At 41.8% G+C, this 27,756-nt stretch overlaps 1 protein-coding gene across 2 annotated transcripts in view; it reads right to left on the bottom strand.

The window, feature by feature from the left end:
* ARHGAP10 (Rho GTPase activating protein 10) overlaps positions 1-27,756 on the bottom strand; it is a 326,787-nt gene that overhangs the window by 17,751 nt on the left and 281,280 nt on the right. For both annotated transcript variants that reach the window (XM_068542594.1, XM_068542595.1), the window contains exon 20: positions 8,605-8,764. In XM_068542594.1, the coding sequence (XP_068398695.1) occupies positions 8,605-8,764 (160 nt within the window). The remainder of the gene's footprint in view (positions 1-8,604; positions 8,765-27,756) is intronic.

The raw sequence follows: 27,756 nt of genomic DNA, 5'->3' as shown, positions 1-27,756 counted from the left end.
GAACAGAAAAGGAGCTGCAGCTGCGTTTCAGAGAATTACGGGGCTGTAGAGAGGTCTCAGCATTGTGGTCCCGCAGGGAAACTGACGGGAGTATTTCCACAAGCTCAATTCGTATGTGGAAGACAGCCAACAGCCAACGTGAGGGTGGAACATATAAAACAGGGGCTCCCAAGCACAGCTCAAAAGGGGTACAGCACTACTCCGCTAAGAAAATCCTCTGGTTACTTACCAAGCTGTTTTATGGGTTACCTGTCGTGATGGGTGAGCCTCCCATACTGCCCAGAACAGTTTAGAGAGCTGGCTGGGTCCCACTGGGAACCCTATGCCTTGGTCATGAGCTTCCCAAGGGCCCTAGTCTCAGAAGCTTCTACAGAGGAGGTATCTACACAGCGAGGTGAGGACAGGAGCCCCAGGTTCTCCTGGCGTAACTACTGTAAATGCTGGAAACAATGCAACTTCAGGTCAACACTAAAGGCTTCTCCAGGACTAGTGAGCCTATTTTCCCTAAGCCATTTAGTGGGGAGATTACATAACTGATGAACCAGGAAGTTGGGTCAAGTTCAACTAAGAATATTAAATTAAGTTCTCGGAGGAAAGGAAAATACAAGCAGGTGGCCACCTAGGGCTCCCAGGGGAGCTGTGACTGGGTTTTATTACATGTGGTACCTTGAAACCTCACAACAATCCAGAGGGGTGGGTGCTGTCACTCCCCCTTTGCAGATAATCTTGCTAAGCCTTGGTTTGCTGAAGTAATTTATATAAGGCCTCCAAGGTTTTAAGTGGCAGGCGAAGAATGCAAAGCCAGGCTTGTTTGACTCTAAAATCAGTGCTTTATCAGTCTACACCACGGTCTTCCAACTCACAGAAAGCTCACGAGGCCCCTGCCTGCATTTCAATGTTGAGACCCAGCCAACCAATCCATGCACAGCAAATGATACATTACAATAGCAAAAACCAATGAAACAAAAAAGGAAAGCAAAAACAAAACAAGACTAATGAGAAGACTTAATTTTTTTGTTGTTTGTTTGAATCTTAAGCAGTAGAGCAGCTACTACAAAAATTTAGACGAGTGTCTTTAATTTGGAAAGTCAACTTTTCTTTACGGGGCTTTAAAGTTAGATGAATGACCAACTATTTGGCTTGAAAATAAAATCTCTGAATTTCAGAACCTGTAGTTAGAGCACAGCAAAGGAAGAGGTGAATTAGGCCACATGCAAGTGCCAAGTACACAATACAAATACCAAAAATACCCTAGCAAGACACAAGGGACGTGTATGGAAGGCTGTGAGGACGCCAGGCGGTCAATCGTGATGGAGTAATTACTATACTGAGTTGGAGAGAAGATTCAAGAAGATATACAGGACAAAAGTTATCCACCACCACCACCACCACCCCAATGCGTGTGAACAGACTGATGGTCGATGGCCAAGCACGTGGGCCCCGAGATTAGCTTCAAGAGCTTTACCCGATATCATGTTACTCATAAAAAGATTACGGATGCGGCTCTGTTGCAAAATATCAAATTTCCAAGTCTCCCAGCTCTGCTGCAGGGGAGGATGCCCTCCTCCACAAATCTCAGCCAAAGGTGTTGGATGGTGACTGTGCCGCCATTCAGATTCAAGGGTTTATTCCCCATAGGTAACTATAAACCACAGCAACGTGTCTTAACACAGGGTCAGCACTCCCTCTTCAAAACAGGGGCAGCGGCCAGCTGACAGCCAGTGTTAGCTCACTGGGTCTCAGAATCGGGGGAAAACTACAATTGAACAACTTTCCCATATGCCACCAGACTTTCCATACCGACAGTAACACAAGTCCAAGGGAACCACAGATCACGAGGGCAGACAGATCAGGGTCATAACCCTTCTCTGCCCCTTACTAGTCATGTGGCTTGGGGCAAATTTCTGATCTTCTTTGTGCCTCCATTTCTCTATCTTGAAAAATGAACATACTTCTACCTCACTGGGTCTGATGTGAGGATCAACATGAAATAGTTATAAAGCAGCTACAACAAAGTCTGTGGCCCCCGAGAGTTAATGCTCCACAGTCTTTGATTCTGAGAAATGCAAGAGAGGATCTACCGCATCAAGCCTTCTCTGCAGCCTCTCACCACCAGCCACTGCTGACGCAGAAGCTTCTGCCCCCTCTAAGTCCCCAGCCCCCAACAGGTCCAGATGGGGCTAACCTCTGGGCAGAAGTCACAAGGCTGCCGGGGCTCACAGCAAGGCAGTCTACACCTGCTCATCTGCCCTGTACTTCCCTACGAGCTATCTTAGACCTCCATCTTTCTGAACCCACCAGGGACTTTGCCGCTCACTTAGGTATGGGAGACTGGCTTCCAATCCACTCCTCACAGCACCCAGCACCACGGGAAGGCACCAGCTCTACTAGAGACGCCAGTCAATGGAACCCACCACAGATAACCCACAGAAGTAACCAGGGTCCACCTACAGGTAAGAAGAGAAGAAAAGGTGCTCCCCTTATTAGGATATGATGTCCTAACTAGCCAATAAAGATGCTGGAAATGCCTATGATGGACAATTCACTTTTGGGGGTTAAATACCACCGTCTCCTGATCTCTTTTTAAATATACATAACTTTTCTCCCCTTTTTACAAAAGCCATATGTGCTCATCTTAGTCAAGTCAGCAAAAAAGCAGATATGCACCCCCACAAAAAAAAGAGAGAGAGAGAGAAAACTTTTAAAAGATAAATTCCCTATTTTCTTTTGAAACAATCATCATAATAAGAGAGATAAAAATTTAAGACATCAACTTCTAGGGTGAACTGACTGCCCTGGCAGGGTTGGGAGCAGTAAAGTCAAGGAGCAATAGGGTTGAGGAAGCCCTCCCTGAAGGGGTGGAGGAGAGAGAGAAAAGAAAGAAAGAGAGACGAAGGGAAGAGGTGAAGACAAAGTTTGCCTATGACTGCTACCTTATAATTTCTAAGTGTGCACCCAATTTCACCAAAACCTGTTAAAAACTGTTTAAGGTGATTATTTTTCTGAACTTCAGACAAATCACTCATGGTTTGTTGTCATAGACACGAAGCCAGTTTAAGGGGTACTTTGCTATCTCCCCGCAAAATTCATCAACTCCCTGAAAAGCAATCATGGAACCAAGTCAAGTAATCTCAAATGCCAAGTAGCTGTCTATGGGAAACCTCTATCTGTTTGCCCAGTTTAAAGGAAGCAAGTTATTATTTCATAGACAAGAATAAAAATGGTCACCAGTGAGTACACACAAAGTCTACAGATGACATGCACAAGGCTGTAAATGGGCATGGGAGCTTACCGTCTAATGACTTTAACCAACTAGCACCAAGCCTGGGGAGGCATGTATCTCTGATGCACAACAGCGGCTCAGGGCAGCATCTGGGATAGACGTGTTAGGAACACCTTCACATTCAGGATAAACCAAACCAAGCCAAGCCTCTCACTGGGTGGGAGAGAAGGATTTATTGCCCTCCCAGCCTGCCAGAGCACAAACTGAGTTACATCTCAGGGTACCAACATTCCCAGCTACGAAGAACTATTCTAAGATGTTGCTGCCATCTTGACTATGGACACATGCTAGCAGCAGGAGGTGCTCCTTTTCATTTGAAATCTGTAGAGGAAGCAGATAACAACGCCTGGTATCTACTTACAGGAGATTTTCTTTTGGGGCAGAAAACCTAAAAGAATTACTTATCAAGGACCTGCTCCATCCTTTAAAAATGAAGAGAAAACTACTTTATTGGGGAAAAAATGACTTTGGAACATTTGAAATACCTTGACCTATGATGTAATGTCCTCCAAGGAGACTGAGCTAGCAATTCTTTACTGGCAATGAAGTCACCCATCACCTTACCTGAGTGTACAGGTAAGGAATAGCTACAGATTGATTGACTGCAATGAATAATACCCACAAGTCATAAACATCAGCAGAAACCCAAGAAATCCAATTCTGCTGGATTGTTTTCTACCTGTCAGAGGCTACAGCTGTATTTACACACTGCCTATGTCAGAATATCAGCTGCTGTAGGTTTTCCTGCATAAATTTGCTTTCTGGTAGCTGGGGTCATGGCATTTCTGTACAATAGAGCTACCGGGGTCCTATGTGATCTACGTACATTTGGGCTTCATTTTTCAGGACCTAAGATAAGGCAAGTGTAAGTTTTGGAACAGAGAGTCACCACTCTGGATTAAAACCAAGCAGTCCAGGCAGTGCCTCCTTTTTAAGGCTCTGAGAAGAGTTTTAATGACTACACAGCAACTTCGGTTTTATTAAAAGGGCTCTTAATCAGATTTACTCAGATCCTACTATAATCAATACTGTACAGCTGGTAGGCAGAGATGATGGATTAAAAAAAAAAAGAAACAAAAAGAAAAGCACACACAATGAAAACTAAATTTATAAATGCTAAGGAAATAAAGAAAAACACTATAAAGAGAAAATGGTGAGATTAATTCTGTGAAATTCCCAAAGAGTTTTAAATTGCCTAAGAAACATTCAATGATACACAGAAAGAAATGAGACTTCCAAAAGAAAAGCATTTTTATAAATGCATAATAATTTAAATGGGAAATATTTATTAATAACTATGTCAATATCACTAAAAAGTTCAAAGAGTATGAGACCCAATTTTATCGTCAAGAATTTTATGATCGAGGGCTTCCCTGGTGGTACAGTGGTTAAGAATCCTCCTGCCAATGCAGGGGACATGGGTTCAAGCACTGGTCCGGGAAGATCCCACATGCCGCGGAGCAACTAAGCCCGTGCACCACAACTACTGAGCCTGTGCTCTAGAGCCTGCGAGCCACAACTACTGAAGCCCGCGTGCCACAACTAGTGAGCCCGCAGGCCATAACTACTGAAGCCCATGCGCCTAGAGCCCGTGCTCCACAACAAGAGAAGCCACCACAATGAGAAGCCCGCGCACGACAAAGAGTAGCCCCCGCTTGCTGCAACTAGAGAAAGCCTGTGCGCAGCAACAAAGACCCAACGCAGCCATAAATTAATTAATTAATTAAATCCATTAAAAAATAATTTTATGATCGATCTTGGAGTGAGGGAAAGATTGGATAGTGTTATGCATCTAATGTTTGTGACCCCCCCCCAAATTTGCATGTTGAAACCCTACCTCCTCCCATGGTATGGTGTTAGGAGGTGGGGCCTTTGGGAGAAAATTAGGATGCAATGAGAGTGAATCCTCATGAATGGGATTAGTGTCCTTCTAAGATCCACGAGAGAGCCTGCTTCCGCTCTCTGTTCTCCATCATGTGAGGATACGTGAGAAGTGAGCAGTCTGTACACTGGAAGCAGCTTCCTACTTCAACCCAGCCAGGCTGACACCCTGACCTTGGACGTCCAAAACTGTGGGAAATAAATTCCTGCTCTTCATAAGCCACTCAATCAAAGTATTTTGGTTATAGCAGCCCAAACTGAATGAGATTGATAGATAAGCAGGCAGGCAGAAGGAGACACTGAGGTAGATACATAGATAGACACACACATATACTACTATCAAATAACAATAGAAGGTAAGTACTAACTAGTACTAGAAGGGGATCATTTTCTAACATCATGTATTGGGTATAGACAGAGGAAGAGATCATTCCGAACCCTCCAGTAGACTAGAGCCCTAGAGAAGGCTACCTGAAAGTGAAAACTAAATTAGATCCTCAAGACAGGTCAAGATTGTCTTGAGCAGAAAGGAAGGGAGACATTTCAGGCAGAGGGAATCAAAGTTTGCAGGGGGCACCCAAGGGCTGCTTGAAGACAACAAACACACAATCCTAGGAAGAGAGACGAGGGGAGGGGAGGGGAGATGAAGGTAGGGGAAGGGAGGGGAGGGGAAGGGAGGGGAGGGGGAGAGGGATGGGGAGGGGAGGGGGAGAGGGATGGGGAAGGGAGGGGGAGAGGGATGGGGAGGGGAGGGGAGGGGGAGAGGGATGGGGAGGGGAGGGGAGGGGAGGGGAGGGGGAGGGGAGGGGAGGGGAGGGGGAGGGGAAGGGGAGGGGGAGGGGAGGGGAGGGGGAGGGGAGGGGAGGGGAGGGGAAGGGGAGGGGGAGGGGGAGGGGAGGGGAGGGGAAGGGGAGGGGGAGGGGGAGGGGAGGGGGGGAGGGGAGGGGAGGGGAGGGGGAGGGGAGGGGAGGGGAGGGGAGGGGAGGGGAGGGGAGGGGAGGGGAAGGGGAGGGGGAGGGGAGGGGAAGGGGAGGGGGAGGGGGAGGGGAGGGGGGGGAGGGGAGGGGGGGAGGGGAGGGGAGGGGAGGGGGGAGGGGAGGGGAGGGGGAGGGGAGGGGGAGGGGAGGGGAGGGGGAGGGGAGGGGGAGGGGGAGGGGAGGGGGAGGGGAGGGGGAGGGGAGGGGGAGGGGAGGGGGAGGGGAGGGGGAGGGGAGGGGGAGGGGGAGGGGAGGGGAGGGGAGGGGAGGGGAGGGGAGGGGAGGGGGAGGGGAGGGGAGGGGAGGGGAGGGGAGGGGGAGGGGAGGGGAGAAAAAAGAAAAGAAAAGAGAAGGAAGCACTGTCACTTCTCCTAACTACACTCCTCAGAGAAGCTGTTTACATCAGCACATGCCTAGAACCATGCGCGGAGGGGCGGACAGGAGTCTATGTCAGGATTTGCAAAACATCATTGGGGAAAACGTTAGAAATATGCATTTTCAGGCTCTCCCCAATCGTAAGCGTCACTATGGTGTGGGCCCAGCACCGTGGGCTTCACAAGCCCTGCAGGGGATCCTCATTGTCCTCAAGTGTGAGAGGCACTCCCCCACTTAATGAGAAATCTGCACTGAGATATGCTTACAAGTAAGTCCTTTAAAAGATACACAGGAATTATATTATATATATGTAAGAGAGAGATGCGTTTTATCCAGTGCCCAGAAGACAAAAAATCAAGCTCTTCAAGTAGCAGGAAGTCTGCATTATAACAAAAATCTCCTTTCCAGACTTGTTTCAACTACTTATTTTGCCCCCTCCCTTTCGGGCCTCTTAAAGGTTGGAGTGCTTTCCATGACATTTTAAAATTTGTATGAATAGGAAGCTGGGGGGATTCACTCCCCATCTGATTTATGACCAAAAATATCAAGCTCTTCAAGTTTCAGCCATGGACGTGCTGTGAACTGAGCACTGCCTGCATCGTGGCTTGGAATGTCACTTCTCCACACAACCACTGTGGAATAAGAAGCACCGACTAAAATGCTCTCCACTGACTGTGACAGACACTTACTGACAGGAATAATTAGAGACCTGGCTTGTGCTTTAAAACACACACGCGCACACACACACATACCCCAAATTCCACTGCTAGAGTGCCCAGCATTGCAGAGGCTGGTTCCTATGTTACCACTGTCACTGTTGCTTGTAGCACAAAAGTGAAAGAGTATTTTTATTTTGAAAAAAGAATAGTAAAAATGACAGGCCTGTTGGAGTACTCTGTGGTTTAAGTCCACAATACACAGTCTTCAGCATTTAAATATACATATAGGACAATTTTGGAGGGAAAAAAAATCTCATCTGGAGAATGCGTACCCATATTTTGAGTTCCACTTGGATTTTCGGTTAGATTTTCAAAGTCTTCAGGTCACCCTCAAATTTTAGCATACCAAACTTCTCCCAGCCTCTTGTAGTACTTAATAAGTTCATAATGAGTTCATGTGAATCCAGCAGTAACTATAAAAAGCCAACTGATGTGAGAAACACTCTCCAATTCCATTTAAAGTCCCAAGAATGCCCAGCTAGGGTAGAATGACATCATTATCTATGACTTATTTTAAGCAACTTTGATTTTTTGAAAACGTTTTTTTTTTTTAACTTTAAAGACAGGACACCCAAATACTCTCAGGCTGAATTATAGATGTATTTTTGGATGTCATTTGATTGACTAATCAAGTAATGTCATGTAATTATTAGCAGAGTTCTTTTTTTTTTTTTCCTTCTCTGAGCATCTGTTTGAAATCTGAGGCTCCACACCACCACCAACCTGCATTTACTCCACAGCCTTGGGAAGCAGAGAAAGACAAACCCTCATGTAGTCAAACCAGGTCCATGGTATTTTGTTTGTATTGGTATTATTTGTCCTAATACACCTGAGCTGATCTGCTCATGGTTGGCACTCAACCAAACTGAGAAACTAAAATCAGATATTTCATCCATCAATTGTCAATTATGCAGGGTCCTATGGAGTCAACAGAGCAGGACACTAGCATAAAGCTTGCAAAAATTCATATAACTAAGATATCATCCAATAGAAAGCCTTGAAAGTCTACTGATCACAATGCATGCATTTGCATCTTTCTAAAGGCTTGCAATAACTAGCGAGAAAACATCCCGAGCAGGACAATAACAAACTTCCTTCGTGCAACCCCAAACTGCCATGAATTGAACTTAAAACAGGTTTGAAATAGCACCTGCCCACCCCTTCCATACTGGGAACACAGAGACCCTATTAAAGAAAGGCCTTGTTTTATGGACCTTCTCCTTTTGGCAGCCCCACTGATTAGAGAACAAAGGTCCTGAGATCTAACGGCTTCAGTATCGACCTGCCACATAAACTTCAAAATGAAGGGCCACTTTCATTTCAGGGCCCTCCTTCCCTCAGCACCAAACAGAAAAGCACAGCTACTTACACAGTGGATGCCCAGTCCCCAAAGGTACCCCCATCTGCAAGGAGGTGGTTTTTGTCTGGTCCAGGGGGCCCATGGGCAGCGGCAGCCATGGGAGATGGGGAGGAAAATGAGTCCAGGCTGCTGGGAGGAGTGTCCTCCTTAGGAAGATTGGGACGGTCACCTGGGGAGGAGAAAAAGCCATCAACTTTCAAATACTCAGAGGAGAAAAAAAAAAAAACCTCCACTAATAACTACATGGCATCACTTGATTAGTCAATCAAATTATATCCAAAATTACATTTACAATGCAGCCTGAGAATATTTTGGTGCCCTGTCTTTAGGGATTTTGGTGCTCTTTTTTCTGTTTTTAATTTTAACCAAAGATGCTTAAAATAAATTATAGGTAATACAAAGTGAGGAGTGTTGTCTCCACAAGAAAAAACAATAATCAAAATCAGGTCAGGGCTTCCCTGGTGGCGCAGTGGTTGAGAATCTGCCTGCCGGTGCAGGGGACACGGGTTCAAGCCCTGGTCTGGGAAGATCCCACATGCCACGGAGCAACTGGGCCCGTGAGCCACAATTACTGAGCCTGCGCATCTGGAGCCTGTGCTCCGCAACAAGAGAGGCCGCAATGGTGAGAGGCCCGCGCACCGCGATGAAGAGTGGTCCCCACTTGCCGCAACTAGAGAAAGCCCTCGCACAGAAACGAAGACTCAACACAGTCATAAATAAATAAATAAAAGAACGTGAAAAAAAAAAAAAATCAGGTCAAACAGAAGATGAAAGCCTTAATGGCGGCCACAATGACTTCCTGGTCTCTAAGGAGCACAGTCATAAATCAGTGATAACCTCGAAAACACTCCAGAGCAGTACACCAGTCCTGCAGGGTCCAGCCTCTCACTTTCTAGTCACATGATGGCCCTTTAAGCCACTGCCAATCACCACCCAGTCATAACAAATTCAACAACTTGAAAGGGACCTTATCTTCTGAGCTGGTGTCTTGGATTACAATTTAATAGCCCAATTTATTAAATCCCGGACACACAGAAACTTCCATTTCCCGGCGAACATTAGGGAGGATGTTCTGCAAGAACCAGACCCCTGCAGTGACTGCAGGGCATGACTTTAAACTCAAACGAAAATGCATTTCTTAAATGGGCTGCATGATTTATTCACTCACGGAGGACCATTTTGTGAAATGCGTTTGTATCACCTGTACACATTATGGGCTTGGGTGGGAAATGCAGAAGGTAGAAAAGAGCTCAGAAGAGCAGCCGGGTCCCTCGACTGGTCTCCTCGCTTTCATGGTACTCCCAGCTGCCATCAACACATCTGAACAAGCCCGCACTGAAGCTCGGACCCTTCAGCCAAAGTCACAGTCTCCATTAAATCGTAACTGCTCTGGGGCAGCAACTTTCTATTAAGACAGCACTGGCTTGGCCTTGATTTTATAAATGCTGGGTCACAAGAGTTGCTCAACAAACTGCCACGGCAGATGACACACAATGTGGAGGGTCACACTCCAGCCACAAACAGCTTCCAGCTGATTAAACCTTCGTATTTCCTCATTCCCAAGTCCCAGAAATAGAGAGTGTATGAACACCAGGAACAGTGAGGAACGTGCTCTCGGAAAACCATCTTAGATGGATTTCAATTCTGCTAATAATGGAGCACAAGAGCAATCCTGGGCTCTGATGAAGCTCACTCCCAAGACACTAATCTTGAAAATTGACTGTATAAAATAACTCTTACTTAACTCTGACCTAGCTTACAACTAAGGCTAAAAGAATCTTAGAAGTGGAGATCTGGAAAAGCGGAATTCAGGCCAAGGAGGAATTAGAGGCGGTGGTGATGGCTGGAAGAAGGGATCCCTTGTAGAAGCAGCAAGGGGGATGCATGATCCTGTGCAGAAGATTGCGGTGAGGGAGTTTTCTGAGCTTTTTCTTTCCTAAGTGCACGGTCAGGGAGAGAGATACAATGGGGTGAGAGGTGAATGTGATCTCTGTGAGCAGGTCTTCTCCCTGGGCAAAGTCGCTCTACAAAGCCTTGCTCTCTCTCCATTCACAAACACACAGCCCAGAAGACCATATGCTTCCTCTTTCAGTGAAGTTCCTTTTTCTACTGCCCTTCACCACAAACGTATTTAGCTAACTGGAATAATTCAGCCCCAAAAAGAAGGGCTCATTTTCAGGCAAATGAACCCAAACCCACTGATAAATCTCTATGATTTCCTTTGGATTTATTTTCGTTCTGGGATACAGTCCACTTTGAAACAAAGGCTGCCTCTCCCCCTGTGTCTGGATAGCTCAATCCATCCAGTTCTTTCCTGCAAATGAGACCTGGAGCTCCAGCTTTCCAGGGCCCTTCTGTGTGTCGTTCAGTCATCCTGGGCAACAACTCCCTTCAAAACTAAGAAGGTCTCCTATGTAACCCCAGCACGGAGTCTAAAGTAAACTCCTGAACGTTTACCTGCACGACAGCTGCCAATTCAGGGCTTGGCTAGAAGTTGCAAAATATGACCAGTTCTGCAGCAGGACAAGATAACCTCCAGAGTGGGTCACACGCTAGCAGCTTCCTGGCTGCAGGAGACTGGATGCTGGCCCTCTGCTCTCTGGGCTGCAGGCCCTGTCTCTGGGGCAGGGCCTGACACAGCAAAGCAGCAAGTGAGAGTCTGGGCCCAGCTATTCCCTGACTCACTCTTACAAGGAGAAACGTGTCAATGAGAAGCGGCTTTGGGGAAGTGGAGCCCAAGGGTCTAAGGTTCCTTTCAAAAGATACCTGAAAGGTTCTCACAACCATATACACTAGCTCATCACCACCCCCTCCAATCCTGTCCCTAAGCAGACTGACACAGCACAAATTGTCACTCAACATATTAAATCACGTGCTAGGAAGAGAATTTCTCCCTTCCTTCCTGCCAAACAGTGGCAATATGAGCCCTCAAGTGAAAAGAATATTGATACAAGGGCATAGGTTTACACAAAGTGATCAAACGAAGAGATCTCTCAGCCTGCTTTCCATGTGCACAAAATTCCTCTCTCTCTCACTGTTCAGGAATGAGCTTATCTACTTGAGAATCATTGCATTTGAGGAAACACTAATATCAGGCATGTAAAGGTTAAATAGTCTAAAATTTTAGTTCACCAAAATTAAATGACTTATTTTTAACTAGTAGTTAAATAATAAAGCTTTAAAAAATTCTATGTTTGACAATATCGGGAATAAAGATTTTAAATCCTATGAAACTAATTTGTACTTGAGAACTACAGTCCGACACCCTCGTTATTTTTCACCTTTCATTTCTCCAGAGTGTCACACAACCTCTTTCCCTAGGTGCTACCCTTCCACAGGCATCTCCAGACTCATCACTTGCAAGTAACAGGGTTGATCCGAGTACGCGAACAAAAATGGTGCTGAAGGGCTTTTGTTATGAACAGACTCCAAGATGAGAAACTCACTAGAATACAACAACCACATCTAGAAGAGAAAATGACTTCCTCACAACCCCCAGCTTAATTCCCACCTCCTCCATAATCTCTTGCCAACCACCTTTTCTGCTTGTTCTCCTTTCTCACGACGGCAGGCAAGCAGAAGTCAAGTTTACATTGCACTGTCAATGCTTTCGTGACCTGATTTTAGCTCCCCACCTCCGTTATGCATCTTTTGAGGGTGGAGACCATGTCTCATCTTGGTAATCCTTAGAGAACACAATGCAGTTCCAGGCAAATCAGGAGGCTTCAGGAAATACTGGCTGTGGACTCACTGCCACAGAAAAGATCATGAAACTGAAAAGCCAATGCCTCCAGGCATTAAGAAGGAAAAAAATCTACAAATCTCAAAGTATTGTTAGAAAATCTGCATGCAGCTTCTGATAATCGTCCTCTCCCCTTTCAAGCCACAAACATCTCTCACCCTCTTTCTTCAATTTACTGAGGTTCTACTTATATACTAAGGCACATTGCAGATGCCAAGTTACAAAGGTGAAGAATCAGCCTCTAACCCAAAGGTGCAGAAGACAGTCAGGTAAAGCCAACACAGCAGAAGGTGGTAGGGTGTCGAGTTTTATATCTCACTAAGGTGTCTGGATTTGTGCTACAGGCATTAGGAAGTTATTGCAGGGATTAAGCACGGAAGTGATACAGATTCAAGAGATATTCAGGTATTACAGTCATCAGACCTCTGTGAATGAAGGTGAAGGGTGAAAGAGGAACCTACCATGACCCTCAAGTTCTTGCTTTAGGTAACCAGGTGAATGTAGAATTATCCATTGAAATAGGGCATGAAAAACAAGGAGCAAGTTGCATGTGGGAGATAGTAAGACCAGCTGTAGACATGTTGGGTTCGAGGGGGTAAGAGATCGAGGGGAAGATGTCCAAAGGAGAGCTGGTTATACAGCCCCAGAGCCCTGGAGAGAGGTCTGGGATGATTTTATTGAGAGGCATGTGGGTTGAGTTGAAGTCATAGCACTGGATGGAGAGGGCGAAGGAGAAGATATAGAAATGGAAGAGAACCCTGGAGGAACTTCAGTGTAAGGAGCAGCCTTCTCCTTACTGATGGTGGTGGTGGTGGTTATTGCTGTTACTATGGAAAACAGAGAGAAGTGTTATCTTACAAGTATTTAGGTTTCCGGCCCAGACATAGATTTGCATAAAAAATGGACCAAAAAAGTATTCACGAGGACATGCCTTTCATGTCAGCTACTGGATTTCACTATTTAGTCTGATTTCTTTATGACGCTGAGTACATGCACATGTGTTTTGTTTTCATGAAAGACTAAAGCGATCTTCAATGACTGGCAGAAAACTGAGCAGGAAGAGGGAAAAAGAACTTGATAATTCTACCAGTTAACAATACACAGGATGTTTATCTATCTATCTATCTATCTATTTATTTATTTATTTATGGCTGCACTGGGTCTTCATTGCTGTGCACAGGCTTCTCTCTAGTTGTGGCAAGCAGGGGCTACTCTTCATTGCGGGGCACAGGCTTCTCACTGTGGTGGCTTCTCTTGTTGAGGAGCAGGGGCTCTAGGCGCGCAGGCTTCAGTAGTTGTGGCACACGGGCTCAGTAGTTGTGGCACGTGGGCTCTAGAGCGCAGGCTCAGTAGTTGTGGCACACGGGCTTAGAAGCTCTGTGGCATGTGGGATCTTCCCGGATGAGGGCTTGAACCCGTGTCCCCTGCATGGGCAGGCAGACTTAACCACTGCACCACCAGGGAAGCCCTATCTCCTATATTTTAATATGCTGATCAACTTTTACTCTAGATAGTTGAACTTTCTTGTTCTGATGATAAGTGCTTCTCTCCACTCACCTTCTGCTCATTACACATAAACAGAACTGCTGTTGGAGGGAATGAGGCTTAGAGTTTTCCCTCCCATTTCATTCATTTCTTCTTTGTCCCTCTCTCAAATAAACTTCCTAACTGTTGAGACGTCAGAGATGGTTCCCTTTGAATCCGTTACCTGCTGTTTTCTACTCAGCCTAGAATGTTTGAGTATGAGCCGAAACCACAGGAGGTTCTGTTATTCGTCAGAGATGGGCTGTCTCCGCTCGTAAGGCTGGTCCATGCTCCCCTCTCTCAAACATCCTGGCTTATGAATTAGAAGAACGAAAGAGAAAGGGGACAGAAGAGAAGAAAGAAAAAGGGAAAAAAAAAGAAAGGAATAAAGCAAAAAAAAAAAAAAAAGAAAGAAAGAAAAGAAAGAGAGAAGAGGAGAGAAGAAGATCTAATGAATTAGTTAAACTTCTGACAAACTTCGCAGTTACGTATTTGGTTAAATGGAAGACAACAGCAGACTCTCTCTGTGGTTCCGCTGGCACAGAAATATGCTTCCCGTCAGAATAATCTTAGATGCTTCTAAATATCAAACAGCTAGTCACTAGGATCAAAGAAAGATTTATTGTTATAAGTGCAGAACAAAGTAACTGCACTTATAACAACACAGTAACCCTTTTACAGTAAAGGCCAATCAGGAAATTTCCAGTCAAGATGGCAATGAAATTTTAAATGGAAACCCACATCTCCTCTCACATATGCCCAACAACAACAGCAATGAAATGACTTTTTAAAATAAATTTGCACTTGAAAACTTGTTTCACATCTCTGTGAAACAGAAACAGAAAGGAAATAGTTTCAGAAGTCAGCGGGAGTACAAGCCAAAAGTCTACCAGCTCCAGGACTCATCCAAACCAGCAGAATCAACAGACATTTAAATCCTGTGGTATCCTTAGGTCAATATACCTACAATACACCAGGCATGGTTCAGGGATAGAACCAGGCTCCCCATGCGGAACTAGGGGTTGGGAGACACTCACCACACTAAATGGAGGCCAAAAATCTGTGACCAAGTTCCCCACTTGCCTGGAAAGTAGATTTGATAAGCCACCCCCTCCCCTCCCCGGGATGAGAGTTACGTACAGGAATAATAGGTGGTTCTGAACCAAAGCACCTGGTTCAACCTGGTGAATACAGTGGGCAAGAGCTGGAGAGGGAGTAGAAAAAAGAAAGAAGGAAGGGAAGGAGGCTCTAAGTCGTCCCAACGACAGGTACACACACAAAATCCTCCTTCCCGATGGACTTATACCTACAGTCTCTAAGAACATAAAGAAAACTAGGATAGTAAACTCAATAACAACAGAAATTCAGCAATTTAGAGATTTGTAACACAAAAGAGAAGTGAAATTGCCAACATTCAGATCCCAGAAAAAGAAGTATATTGAGAGGAAGAAATATTTAAAGAAATAATGACCAATTCCTCATAATTAAAGAATTTCAAAGACCTCAATCTAAAGGACTCAGAGTACCAAACAGACAAAAAGAAAATACTGCACATAAGATACCTTATTGCAAAATTTGAGAATATCAAATACAAAGAAAAAAATAAAAAGCATCCTGACAGAAAGAACAGAGCATATTTTTTAAAAAGACCCAGAGTGACATCAGAGTTCTCAACAGCAAAACTGAATTCAGAACAATATTGAAGTAACATTTTTAAAGTATTGAAGGATAAGAATTTTGAGCACAGAACTGTATATTCAAACTGCCAAACTGCCTATCAAATGTGAGGGTGTAATAAACATATTAGACATAAAAACACCCAAGGATTGCCACATAAAGAACTATAATGATAACACTTCCAAAAGACAGTTTTCAAGTATTTAAATAAAAGAAGCAATATGAGATTTTCAATGTCTATCACTGTCTTCTAAAAACTCTAGGACAAAAGAAAAGGGAAAAAAAATAACCAAAATGATCCAGAACATAGAATCTAGAAAATATCAACATAGTGGGGGTGGGTAGGCCAAAAAGGAAATGAAAGTCCATTGGACATTTATCTTATTAGAGATGGAGACAGAAACATAGTTGAGTTTAAGAAGCCAACAGATAAATAAGCTTATAAATCACAAAAACAGGATATACATTATTAGAAACAGCAGAAGAACATTTGCTTTTGTAAAGAGAAAGGAGGAAAGAAAACAAAAAGGTATCAAAATTCATTATTAAATAAAAATTATAAAATGACAGAAATCCTAACATAATGGTAATCATAATATACATAAATGGATTAAACTCATCAATTAAAAGGCAGTGATTCTCCAAATATATTTTCCAAATCCAATAATATGTTGACTATGAGAAACATGCTTACAACAAAAAGACAAAGCAAGGCTGGAAATTCAAAAAAATAAAGCTATACTAGGCAAATATAAATCAAAATACACAACAATCTTAATAAACTACATGAGAGATAAAGAGGGTCATTTTATACCGATAAAAGGACAAGATGATGGAGCAAGAAGATAAGCACCTAATGATACAGCCTCAAGCAATATATAGAACCGTAAGGAAAAACAGAAAAATCAACTATCATTATTGGAGACTTTAATACACTCCTCTCAGACAGTGTTATCAGGCAGGGAGAGAGAGAAATATCTGTAATCAACAATACAAAGCTGCTTTATTTTTTAGACACACACACACCTTGAAATAACAGAGGATAAATACTCTTCAAAACAAATGTTTTTTTAAGGATTTTATTTTATTTTTTTTTGGCCACACCATGAGGCTTGTGAGATCTTAGTTCCCCGATCAGGGGTCAAACCTGGGCCCTCAGCAGTGAAAGCGCAGACTCCTAACCACTGGACCGCCAAAGAATTCTTAAGGAAACATTTTGAAGGATGGATATTACACATCCTCTCTTCTCAGACCAAAATTACAAAATATTTAGAACTTAATAAACGAAAGGATAGATTTTACCATTTCAATATGCTGGTAAACTAAATATGGTTAAAAAGAAAATCATAATGGAAATTAAGAAAAATTTAGAACTCGACGATAAAGACATTTCGTGTCAAAATTTGTGAAACATGGCACAATAATACCAAAGAAAACTTTATAGCTCTAAAATATTGATTAGGAAACAAGATTCAGAACATCTTCTATGCCATATTTAAACAGACAATTTCCCTAAATACTGACAGTCAAAGGGTCATCATGACTGTTTAAATATTCACATTACATTTAGTCAGGGAAAACTCTCAAAACTAGAATTTACTAAAATATATTTGATTTCTTTTATATTTTAGCGTGCTCACTCAACAGGGATTACTGTATACTATAATTAGTGAACACAGGCTATTCCATAAAGTGAAAAGCTAATATTCTTAACTATTATTTTTATTATCGATTGGTATGTAACACTTTCTGCGGGGAAAAATCTCCAAAATCACAGTGGAAATAGACTAGAAAATGTGATCAGACATATAAAGACTCACTACCTAAGTACAGAGAAATAAATCTCAAGGCTAAACATGACCTAGTTTACTTTTGAGGGTGGCTTCAGCCAAAACTAGGTAGAGTCTTTCCCCAGCAGGGGGCAAAAAAGCTGATGTGGTGACATTTACCCTAGCCCCCTCCTCCCCTTGTGCCTGGATTCATTCTCCTGTCATTCTGCACTATAATTATTCTCCTGTCATTCTGCATTTTCTATCTTTTAAACAGGGCTGCCCAATAATAACCAATAATGTCTTGCTTAGAGTATTTCAATTTCTTCTTTGCCCACTTGGTGTGTCTGTTCTTATGATGCTACAGTCAAGGAAGACTCAAGCACCAAAAATTTAGGCTTAATGTCTGAAGCTGAAGAGGGCACAGTATGTAGGGAACTGAGAAAGGCTATCCTCAAGGAAAACATGTCTGGGTACAAGTCACAGTAGTAGACTAATAGCTGTGGGAATGAAAGTGATGGGAAGAGGCGGAAATGGGAAGAGGATGATGAAATGCCACAGGAAGAGGAGAGTTTTGTTTGTTTTGCTAACTTATATAAGCCTGTTCAAAATATAACCTTTGAACTAAGCAGAAAATAGTCAGGCTGCCCTAGTTTCCATCATGTGGCAGATATTATGACATCAATAAAATCTCCTTCGAGCCATAGTGGTCTTTCTTCCTAAGGTCACTCAGGACACACAGCATACTGAAAAGGAGAAGGGTGCCTACCATCAAGAACAGTACTCCCGAACTCATTTCAAAGACACTCTGATGTAATTTCTACTCTGCTAAAATAAAGTCTGAATTGCTATATTTCATCATGTCAAAAACTAGTTTCTAATACTGCACTGACTAGTGTAAATTAGCATAAACCAAAATTTATGTTTTCCCTCCCCCCTGCTCAATATGCAGTTGGACTTGACGTTGTATATAAAACCTGATGCTGAACAATAAATATGGAAGTGACCTCTATAAATAAAGCTAAATCTGTCTAGGAGCTGGCAAGACGCTTCAACATATGAAACAGTAGAAGGAAAACATTCCCCCACCAATGTTCATAAGGCCAACATAACAGATGGGATGGGTGCCAACAGTGGCATTTTAACGTTGACAGAGATCAAAGGACATAGCCACCATCCATTCTTTAATGACCCTGTGTACAGGAAAAGTAGCATGGACTAAGTGGTGCTGGTCCCTGAAATGCAGTTAATACAAGTCAAAGTATACTACTTAACTCATGAGAAATGAGACATCATAGGACTGTCATACTGAATTGGAACACTAACCCATCTAGGAGAGCATTCTACTTTTTAACAAGGACACTCAAGAACACTTGAGTCATCCATAGCCTCACTCTTCCTACCTAAGTCTTACAAGTACATCATAATGTCTTCTTGCTTTCAAATTACTGGGTGAGATTGCTGTAGTCAATGTAACATTCAAGGGTTCCAATGCTAAGTAAAGGAGCATGACTTCCACAACAGCTTATCACTCACTACTGCTCCAAAGGGAGGATTACAGTTCTGTCCAGTATTTTGTTTTTGCATCTGGTCCTTAGCGCTAGCACCCCCATATTTACTGACGTGCAGATACCAGTGTGACCAGATACCCAAATTTATTGAGACTGAGGAAAACAGGAAAAGGCTACATTCCAACAACATAGACAGCCTGTCCTGCCTAGCTGGATTATCTAAGACTAGTTTTGTCCAAGTAGCCCACTCTTTGCCTGGTAAAAAAAAAAAAAAAAAAAAGTGAACAGGCCTGTTTCTTCATAGCATTCTTAGATACTCACCCAGAACCTCATGGAGTCCTATGAGCTTCTCGAACTAGAAGCTGCAGTATACACACGGAATGACTAGTGCACAACAGAGCAGTCTGTGAGCAGCATGGCTGAGAAGGGTCAGGATCAGATCCCAAACCCCACTAACACTTAACCAGCCAAAGAAAACCCAGCACTGCCTGCATAGTTTTCCATATGCTAGTCTACTTCAACTAAAATGGCCAGGGAATTGAGAGAACTTGCATTATGAGGCACTAGCAATAGGCATTATACAGATAAGATCTATAGAGAGAAAAAGAAGTCCCCCCCCCCAAAAAAAAAGGAATCCAAAGCAAGACAAAAAGTAAAGTCGATATATTTTTCAGGCCAGATATTTATTCTTATCCTTCTAAAAACATAAGCCAAAAGAGTTATATTATATTATCTTGTACATTAGTTTTAATTAACTGGAAAAGTGTACGTACACACACACACACACACACACACACACACAGGCAATTCCTTTCTTTAATAAAGATAGGTTAGGAAACTCAAAGTTTGACTTTAAAATTGAACTTTTAAAATTGCTAATGTAATTGGGTATCTTTCTTTAAAAAAACCAAATCCGACCCTCCCATTCAAAGGGAATTCTTCTTTGCTGTCCACAGAGCAGTAGGTAGTAAATGACTATTAAGAGAAAACAGTTTAGATTCTTTGATCAGAAAATCTTCCATTAGGGAAACAAAGGGGAGGGGGGTATAAGAAATTAACCCTGCCAACTGCCCATTAAGGAAAGAATGCTAATTGTATTTCTCAGCAGTGAAAGGTGCACTGAGAGACCAGTTACAATTGCCAAGTGGAAGGAAAGGTTCCTAAAGTCCCACTGACCCCAATTCTCGGCTCTGCTGCAAGTTAAAGCAATGTCATGCTGGGGGCGATGGGGCAAGATGTCCCAGTTCCTCTCATTTCATTTGGCCCTCATCAAACAAGACAAACCATGATGGGAACCATGATAAAGCTAAATAACATGCAGGTTAATGACAGTCAGTGTCTAGCTAAGAATAATTCCCTTGGGTAACATAATTTCTTTATCTGAAATCATGTCTAGGAAAGGGAAATGTGACTCTCAATAAAATAACCTCCCACCCCCAGTACCAAAAGTCCAAAAAACAAAAGTACACATAGATATGCATCCCCCCCCGCCAGAAAACTGAATAAGAGAGAAGTCAACTCCTAAACTGTAACCTAAACTGTCACAGTAAGGCATGAAAAGATGTAATGAAATTGCCATACAATTATAAAGCAGATTTTATTTTCTACTGTCTGAAGATATTAAAAATTAAGCATAACGCCTGCCTGAAAAGCTACTGAATGGCTAAGACATGCCAAAAGTGTATGCTAGGAAATGCTGATGAGGGAATCAGCTGTGTTCTAATCGCATGACATAAAACACAGACCCCATTATAACGTTACAGCAGCAGCTAACAGGCATTAGGTTACAACTCCAGGAACCACCTCTGCGACTTACAAGGTCAATGGAAGGCTGAAGCAATTCAATTACAAAGTGAAGAAGACCAGTTCAGCTGCAATGTCAATAGAAGTCAAAGCAAATTGATTTACTCTGTAGAGCAGAGAGCATTTTTATATCATAATCACAGCCCAGAGGCATTATTTACAGACTGAGATTTCTGCCTATATAAACAAAAAATATAACCACCATCTACGATTATCCTTAGGAACCAAAAAGTAATCAGATACTGAATCAAGCTGTCTTGCATAAACTTCTGAGGAAGCCTGACATTCTGACAGTTCAGGAAATTTAAAGCACACACCAGTCCAGCTGAGAAAGGAGGGTTGTTGGACTCCTAGCTACTTACCTATCCTCCTCCCCCATCACATCATTCTTTTCACCTGAACAATGTAAATTATTATCAACTGCCAGTTTAAGATAGCAACCAATAAACTTATTAAGCTGGACAAAAATAACCAAAAACAAAAGACTAAGTTACATTTTCTTGGAAAGTATACCACATAGGAAAATATATTTGAAGCCCTCTATTTTACACATCAGGCCCTCAGGAAAATCTAAGCTAAAATTGAGTAGTTACTAAATATTGGGTGGTTTACAGCCATTAAATCATTTGTTCTTGGCAAAAGCCATGTGGAAGTTTACTGACCCAAACTCATGAGGCTTCGAGGGGAATTTGCCTAGATCATACAAGACAGTAAGAAGAGAACAGGAATTCAAATCCAGGTTAGGTTAAATCCAAATGGAACCACAAATAAGTCTACTATTCAATAAAACTCTTTTGTGGCCTAAGTATTTCCAGTGATAGTGATCCCCAAAATGCTAGGACAATGTGCCTTTGAGAGCAGCCCAGGTAGAAGGTGAAAGACGCATTAAATCCAACAGGAAAACACTAAGCAGTGACAGCTCCCTATTCTCAATGAAGTGCCAATGAAATTTCTCCAGGTCAGCTCATGCTAGCGGGACTCCATATGCTTTTTTCTCGGGCTCTGCTTCATTCTTTCTACTTCAAAATCTTCAACTTACACCCAACACGCCAAATAACAAGCACAACTTGCATCAGTTTTAGGCTGAAACTTTTGTAACTTAAATACACACACTTGTATGCATGATGCATGTGTGTATATGTGTATTTATATATGTGTATATATGTACACGTGTATAACAAGGAAAAAGAAATACAGATATGTTTAAAGAAGAAAATCATCATTCTCTCACTTCCTAAGGAGAAAACCACTGTCATAACTGATTAGTATTCTTCCAGATTTATTGCTATGCTTATACATTTATTCACATAGTTTTCCCTTTAGAAGTGAGGCTATTCTGAAATTCTGTTTTATAACTTACTTTAGTCATTCAAAATCACACCATGTGTATTATTTCTGTGGACACATTTCTGTGATCCTTGGAAGGCTAGAAGCCTGTGTGTGATTACTGAGGACCTGTATCATCTGCTTGTGTTTGGCTGTAGAACAAGGCCTTTAGGAGCACACCCACACAACAGAACACACAGAATACTATACAGCAGTGAAAAAGGAGAGGGCACTCTCTTTGTATTGATATGAAAACAATACCAGATATAAAGTTTTTTAAAATACGGTGCACAACTAGCTTTTGAGCACACAGGGGATATATAAAAATCTATATTCATCTCTGCTTATATGTACATGAAGGATTCTAGAAGGAAAAATAAGAAACTATAGGTTGAACCAAGTCAAACTGCTGCTATTCAATCAGTTTTGACACAGACAAACAGCAGAGCAGTTTCATGTGATACGACCCTCTTAGTAACAGTGGCCAGCAATCCAATTTGGAATTTTAACTTTGAAAGGCTTTAAGAAACTGTAGGTTGAAATGACATGTAAATGAAAAAACATTTGAAATTGCTGATATTAGATAACTTTGGAACTGAGAGCTGGTCGTCTGACATGGCTCAATCTATTAATAGCAGTGGTTACAGATTTGGTTTGCAGGGACTGAGTTGATGGGATTGAATGGAGACTTTTCACTTTACTGCAACAAACGTAAGACCAGATATTTGTTCAATTAGGTAAATGGGTATATACATCATGATAAAATAAATATAATACTGAAATAAAATGATTGCTTTTCCTTCTCCTTGCCCATAAAAATGAGCGTTCCCCTTTCTCCTAGAGGACCCATTTTTGTTACAGTGTATTGTGTCCCAGGTTTAAATCCATCCTCATCTCTGGCCCTTTCTTCTCCTCCATCTCCTTCATCAAAACCATCACTCTGATTCCTTTACAACAAAACTAGCCACTGTTTTTAATGGAAAAACTAAGAATCACTCTTAAAATTAAAAAAGAATAAATCAATGTATTGTTTGAAAGGCACATAACATCTCTGAAAAGACTGGCCATGGAAAACTCCAGAGAAGAGAAGACCATTTGCTGAGGCACTTGAGCAGAGTGGTAAGGAGCCCAGACTCTGGAATGCGACTGGTTAATCCGGGCTTTGTCACTCACTAGCCGGGAGACTAAGGTGAGCTACTGACCTTCTCTGAGCCTCAGTTTCCCCAATTATAAAATACGGATAATAATACTATCGATAGGATTGTTATGAGGATTACCTAAGTTTAACAAATATTGCTAACAACAGTAGCTGGCATATAGTATGGTATCTGTAACTGTGCACTATTATTACCCTCCAAATTCTGTATCCTGTTCTTGCATTAACTATTAAAAATTTTAAGAAAAAGAGCCCACCTTTAAAATAACTAAGATAATAAGCAGAGACTTAAAGAGTCACTATTTCTATTCTGACCCAAAGAGAAAAATAAAACCACAGCCATCATCACAATTCAAGCTCAAAGACTCATGTTGCTGAGTTCAGAGAACAAATATTAGTACATGGAAAATGTCAGCCGTATAATTCACTGTAATAGGCTTGAAGATTTTTTTTTCCCATCCAAGGTTGACATTGGACTCCTTCTAAATACTGCCTAGAAGACACACAAGAATGCCATGCCAAGCAGAATGAGCATTTAGAAGGAGCCAGGCTGCAAAGTTGCGACCCAGAGTTCATAAAAGGCAAGGAGATACAACTAGTTACAGGAGTAGCCTTCACAGTTGACTCAATCTCACATCATTTCTTTTTCCTCAACAGCTGGGAAGGATTCAGTAAGTACAAATAAACTGGCCACAGGTTTGTTTGGTTATATTAACTGTAGACAGCACTCTTATCTCCTGGTTATTTTTATCATGGTCCATAAGAGTTTTCTGAGTAATAACAATTGCTTGGAATTGGCCACACTGAGATAATACCTTCCCCTTCAAGATTTCTCCTCATCTTCCTAGCTACCAAAGGAAACGTTTCAAATCAGTCACTCCTGACAGCCTTAAAAATTCTATTTCATTCAGGATAAACAATACTTCGGTTGGTTTGAAAAGATGTTTCTTAGACAGCCCGGCTACCTCCTACGTTGTTAAGTGTTTCAAAGAGGGCTATAAAGAGAGTGACAGCTGCTTGAATTCAGAACTAGAAATTAAAATAAAAGCTATTAGAAGTGAAGAAAAAACCCACACCACAGGGAGACAAGCTTTAAAGAATTTTTCTCTCTTCTATAAATTCTAGTTACCTGCCATGAACTTTTTTAAGGCGTTAAATAAGACTTTTTTTCTTCCCCCTCCAGAGAGAGGGGGAAATGTTCATCCCACACAGGAGCATAGTTAAGATTATAGAGGAAGTCATACAAGAAGGTGCCTCGTGCTTTGTCAATAACATTGGGGGGCTGAGCTTCGAGGAGGCGTCTTGGAAGACGCCCGTGCAGGGGAAGCAGCAGGCATGATCTATGGGCAGGTCACAACTCAATCACAGCCCTGACATTTCTGGCTGCCTTTTCCAACCCATTGATCTCATCACGGTAAAAGTGAGAAATAATCTGTCGACAGAGCCTGTCACTGGATTCAAGCCCGGTCTTAGATTTAACTTCACAACACAGTAATTCCATGCCAAGGAATCATGACTTTGCTCAGAGGAGGTGGCAAGATGGCTCTGCCCTTGGAAAGTTATTATCCGGAATCTACCCATGAAGCGTCATGCAAAAAAATGGTAAGAATCGAGAGAAGATTACCAAGCATAAGACAAAGATCTGCTTGCGGCCGGTTACTTGGGCTGATTATTAATCTCTGCAAGCTGATCAGATATGTCTATAAGGAAATGTCAATAGCTGTAGAAGGTCTCTGAAAATCCACATCAACAATGGTTTACAGTGATTCTTCTCTCACATAAGTGTCCTGATACAATTTGAGGGAGGACGGGGTAGTAACAATTCACTTACAAACACATGTTTTCATGAAGGTCATTTCTTTTTTTTTTTTTTTTTATTGGAGCACAGTTGATTAACAATGTTGTGTTAGTTTCAGGTATACAGCAAAGTGATTCAGTTATACATATACATGTATCTATTCTTTTTCAAATTCTTTTCCCATTTAGGTTATTACAGAATATTGAGCAGAGTTGTCTGTGATATACAGTAGGTCCTTGTTGGTTATCTATTTTAAATATAGCAGTGTGTACATGTCAATCCCAAACTCCCAATCTATCCCTGTAAAGATACTCTCTTGGGAACTGAGATTAGAGAGTGCATAGTTGCTGTGACTGTCAGCTCTCCATCCTTGACTTCTACAGAAATAAACATCTTTGAGTATGGTGGGGGCCGCCCATCCTTTACATAAGCCTGTGACTGAATGGATATAAGTCTGTGAGGTAAAGTAGGAGAAAACTGAGCTCTACATTGTTCATAATTATGAGACTAATCTTTCTCTATGAAGACATAACATTTCAGTCATTACTTAACATTTCTCTGTCCACTGGCTTTCCACATACACTATTTATACCAAACTTATTTTCTAAACAAGTTACATATAACAATATGTACTGAAGACACTAACGAGATGAGATGATTTCTTCCTTTTGATGGAAAGATGGTCTAAAGATATATATTTAAAAAAAGCCTCAGGACAAAACTAAGACATAAACACAAGGAAAAGATTTACCTATGAGCCTACAATGTGGCTGATGACCTCTGTGTTGATTAGCTGCCTTCATCCTCCACACCTGGTCAGTGGAGACGTCCCAACAACTTGCTTTAACATTTCTACCAGATATCCATTTTATTTTCAATTCCTAGTGCTGACTCAAGCCCACATCCACCTAAGCTTAAATTACTTAACCAGCCTTTTACCATGGCCTTCTTGACTCCTACAAGACAGATTTGTCCCACCCTGATTTTACAGACTGATGCATATCAGGATAGGCTCTTCCTTTAAGAAAGGAGGAAAATGGTCCTGCTTTATTGTTAACCCACCTCCCCTTCGACAGTTGTATTTTCACTTTTTTGCTTATAAAGCTCTGCATCCTTGTCATGTTCTCTACCACACTGTAGGACTACAATAATACATGTTCAACAAAATGTGCTCCAGTTAGCACATCCGGGATCCAAGTGGGAAAGTGCCAACTTAACGATACCCAAGTAAGAACTACCCTAAAATAATATTAAATCCTGCCAATTGGCTTGCAAGATGATTTTGTTTTCAACTCTTTATAAGTCATATCTTTTCTGTTGTCTAAATAAACAAACTGCTATACCATATACAAAAGAAGACAGGCAAAGAATACCTAATTACCAAAGAAGATACAAATAAAACTAGTCCTGTGAATGTCTAGTTGTGTTTAAAATTAGAGCTAGCATAAAGGAAGAATGGGAGAGTTTAGTCAAAATTCAGATGATAATCTTCTTCTCACTCACCAAACCTTCCTTTAAAATGTTTCTTCTGCTTTGAAGAGAAAATAGCAAAGAATATACCTCATACAACCTCATGAACTTTCCTTGTATATGGGGACAAACACAAAAGTCTCTCTTTATATAAAAAGGTACTAAGGGTCCGGGACCCAGCCCCGTCCACCAGACACTGCACCAGCAGCCACATTCCCACCACAAGAGGGCACATGCAGCCCACATAGGGGATACTCCCTGAATGCCTGGCTCTGGTGGCCAGTCAGGAATGCACTTCTGAGCCCCACAAGGCATCTCCTAAATAAGGCCATTCCTTCAATTCTGGGAGATATAGCTGATTTACCTAATACATAGAAACAAACACAAAATGAGGCAAAATGAGGAGACAAGGGAATATGTTCCAACAAAAGAAAAAGACAAAGCCTCAGAAAAAGAACAAAAGGAAGCAAAGATAAGCAATCTACCTGTCACAGAGTTCAAATTAATAGTCATAAAGGTACTCACTGAACTTGGGAGAATAGATGAACACAATGAGAACTTCAACAAAGAGACAGAAAATATAAGCAAGTACTAAACAGAAGTTATAACTGAACTGAAAAATACACTGCAGGAGCTCACCAGCAGACTAAATGAGGCAGGAGGATGAATCAGCAAGCTGGAAGAGAAAACAATAGGACTCACCCAAACAGAGCAGCAGAAAGAAAACAAAAATTAAGTGAAGATACCTGAAGGGACCTTTGAGACAACAAGAATAATATTTATATTATAGGGGTCCCAGAAGGAGAAGAAGGGTCAGAAAACTTATTTGAAGAAATAGTGGCTGTAAACTTCCCTAATCTGTGGAAGGAAAGAGACATCCAGGTCCAGGAAGCCCAAAGAGTTCCAAGCAAGATGAAACCAAAAAGACACACACCAAGACATATTATAATTAAAATGGTAAAAGTTAAGGATAAAGAGACAATCCTAAAAGCAGCAACAGAAAAACAACTTGTTACATACAAGAAAAACCCCATAAGGCTATCAGCAAATTTTTCAGCAGAAACTTTACAGTCCAGAAGGGAGTGACACAACATATTCAAAGTGCTGAAAGAAAAAACTTCCAACCAAGAATTCTGTACCCACAAAGTTATCATTCAGAATTGAAGGAGAGATTAAGAGTTTCCCAGATAAGCTAAAGCTAAAGGAGTTTATCACCACTAAACCAGCCCTACAAGAAATGCTAAAGTGACTTCTTTAAGCTGAAAAGAAATGGCACTAATAATGAGAAAACACATAAAAGTAAAAACATCACTGGAAAAGGTAAATATGTAATACAGGTAGTGAAACCACTTAAAATGCAAACATGAAGGTTAAAAGACAAAAGT

Source organism: Eschrichtius robustus, chromosome 4, assembly GCF_028021215.1.
Source record: "Eschrichtius robustus isolate mEscRob2 chromosome 4, mEscRob2.pri, whole genome shotgun sequence".
Lineage (NCBI taxonomy): Eukaryota > Metazoa > Chordata > Mammalia > Artiodactyla > Eschrichtiidae > Eschrichtius > Eschrichtius robustus.
The sequence above is the reverse complement of the archived record's forward strand: the minus strand, read 5'-3'. Positions and strand labels throughout refer to the sequence as shown.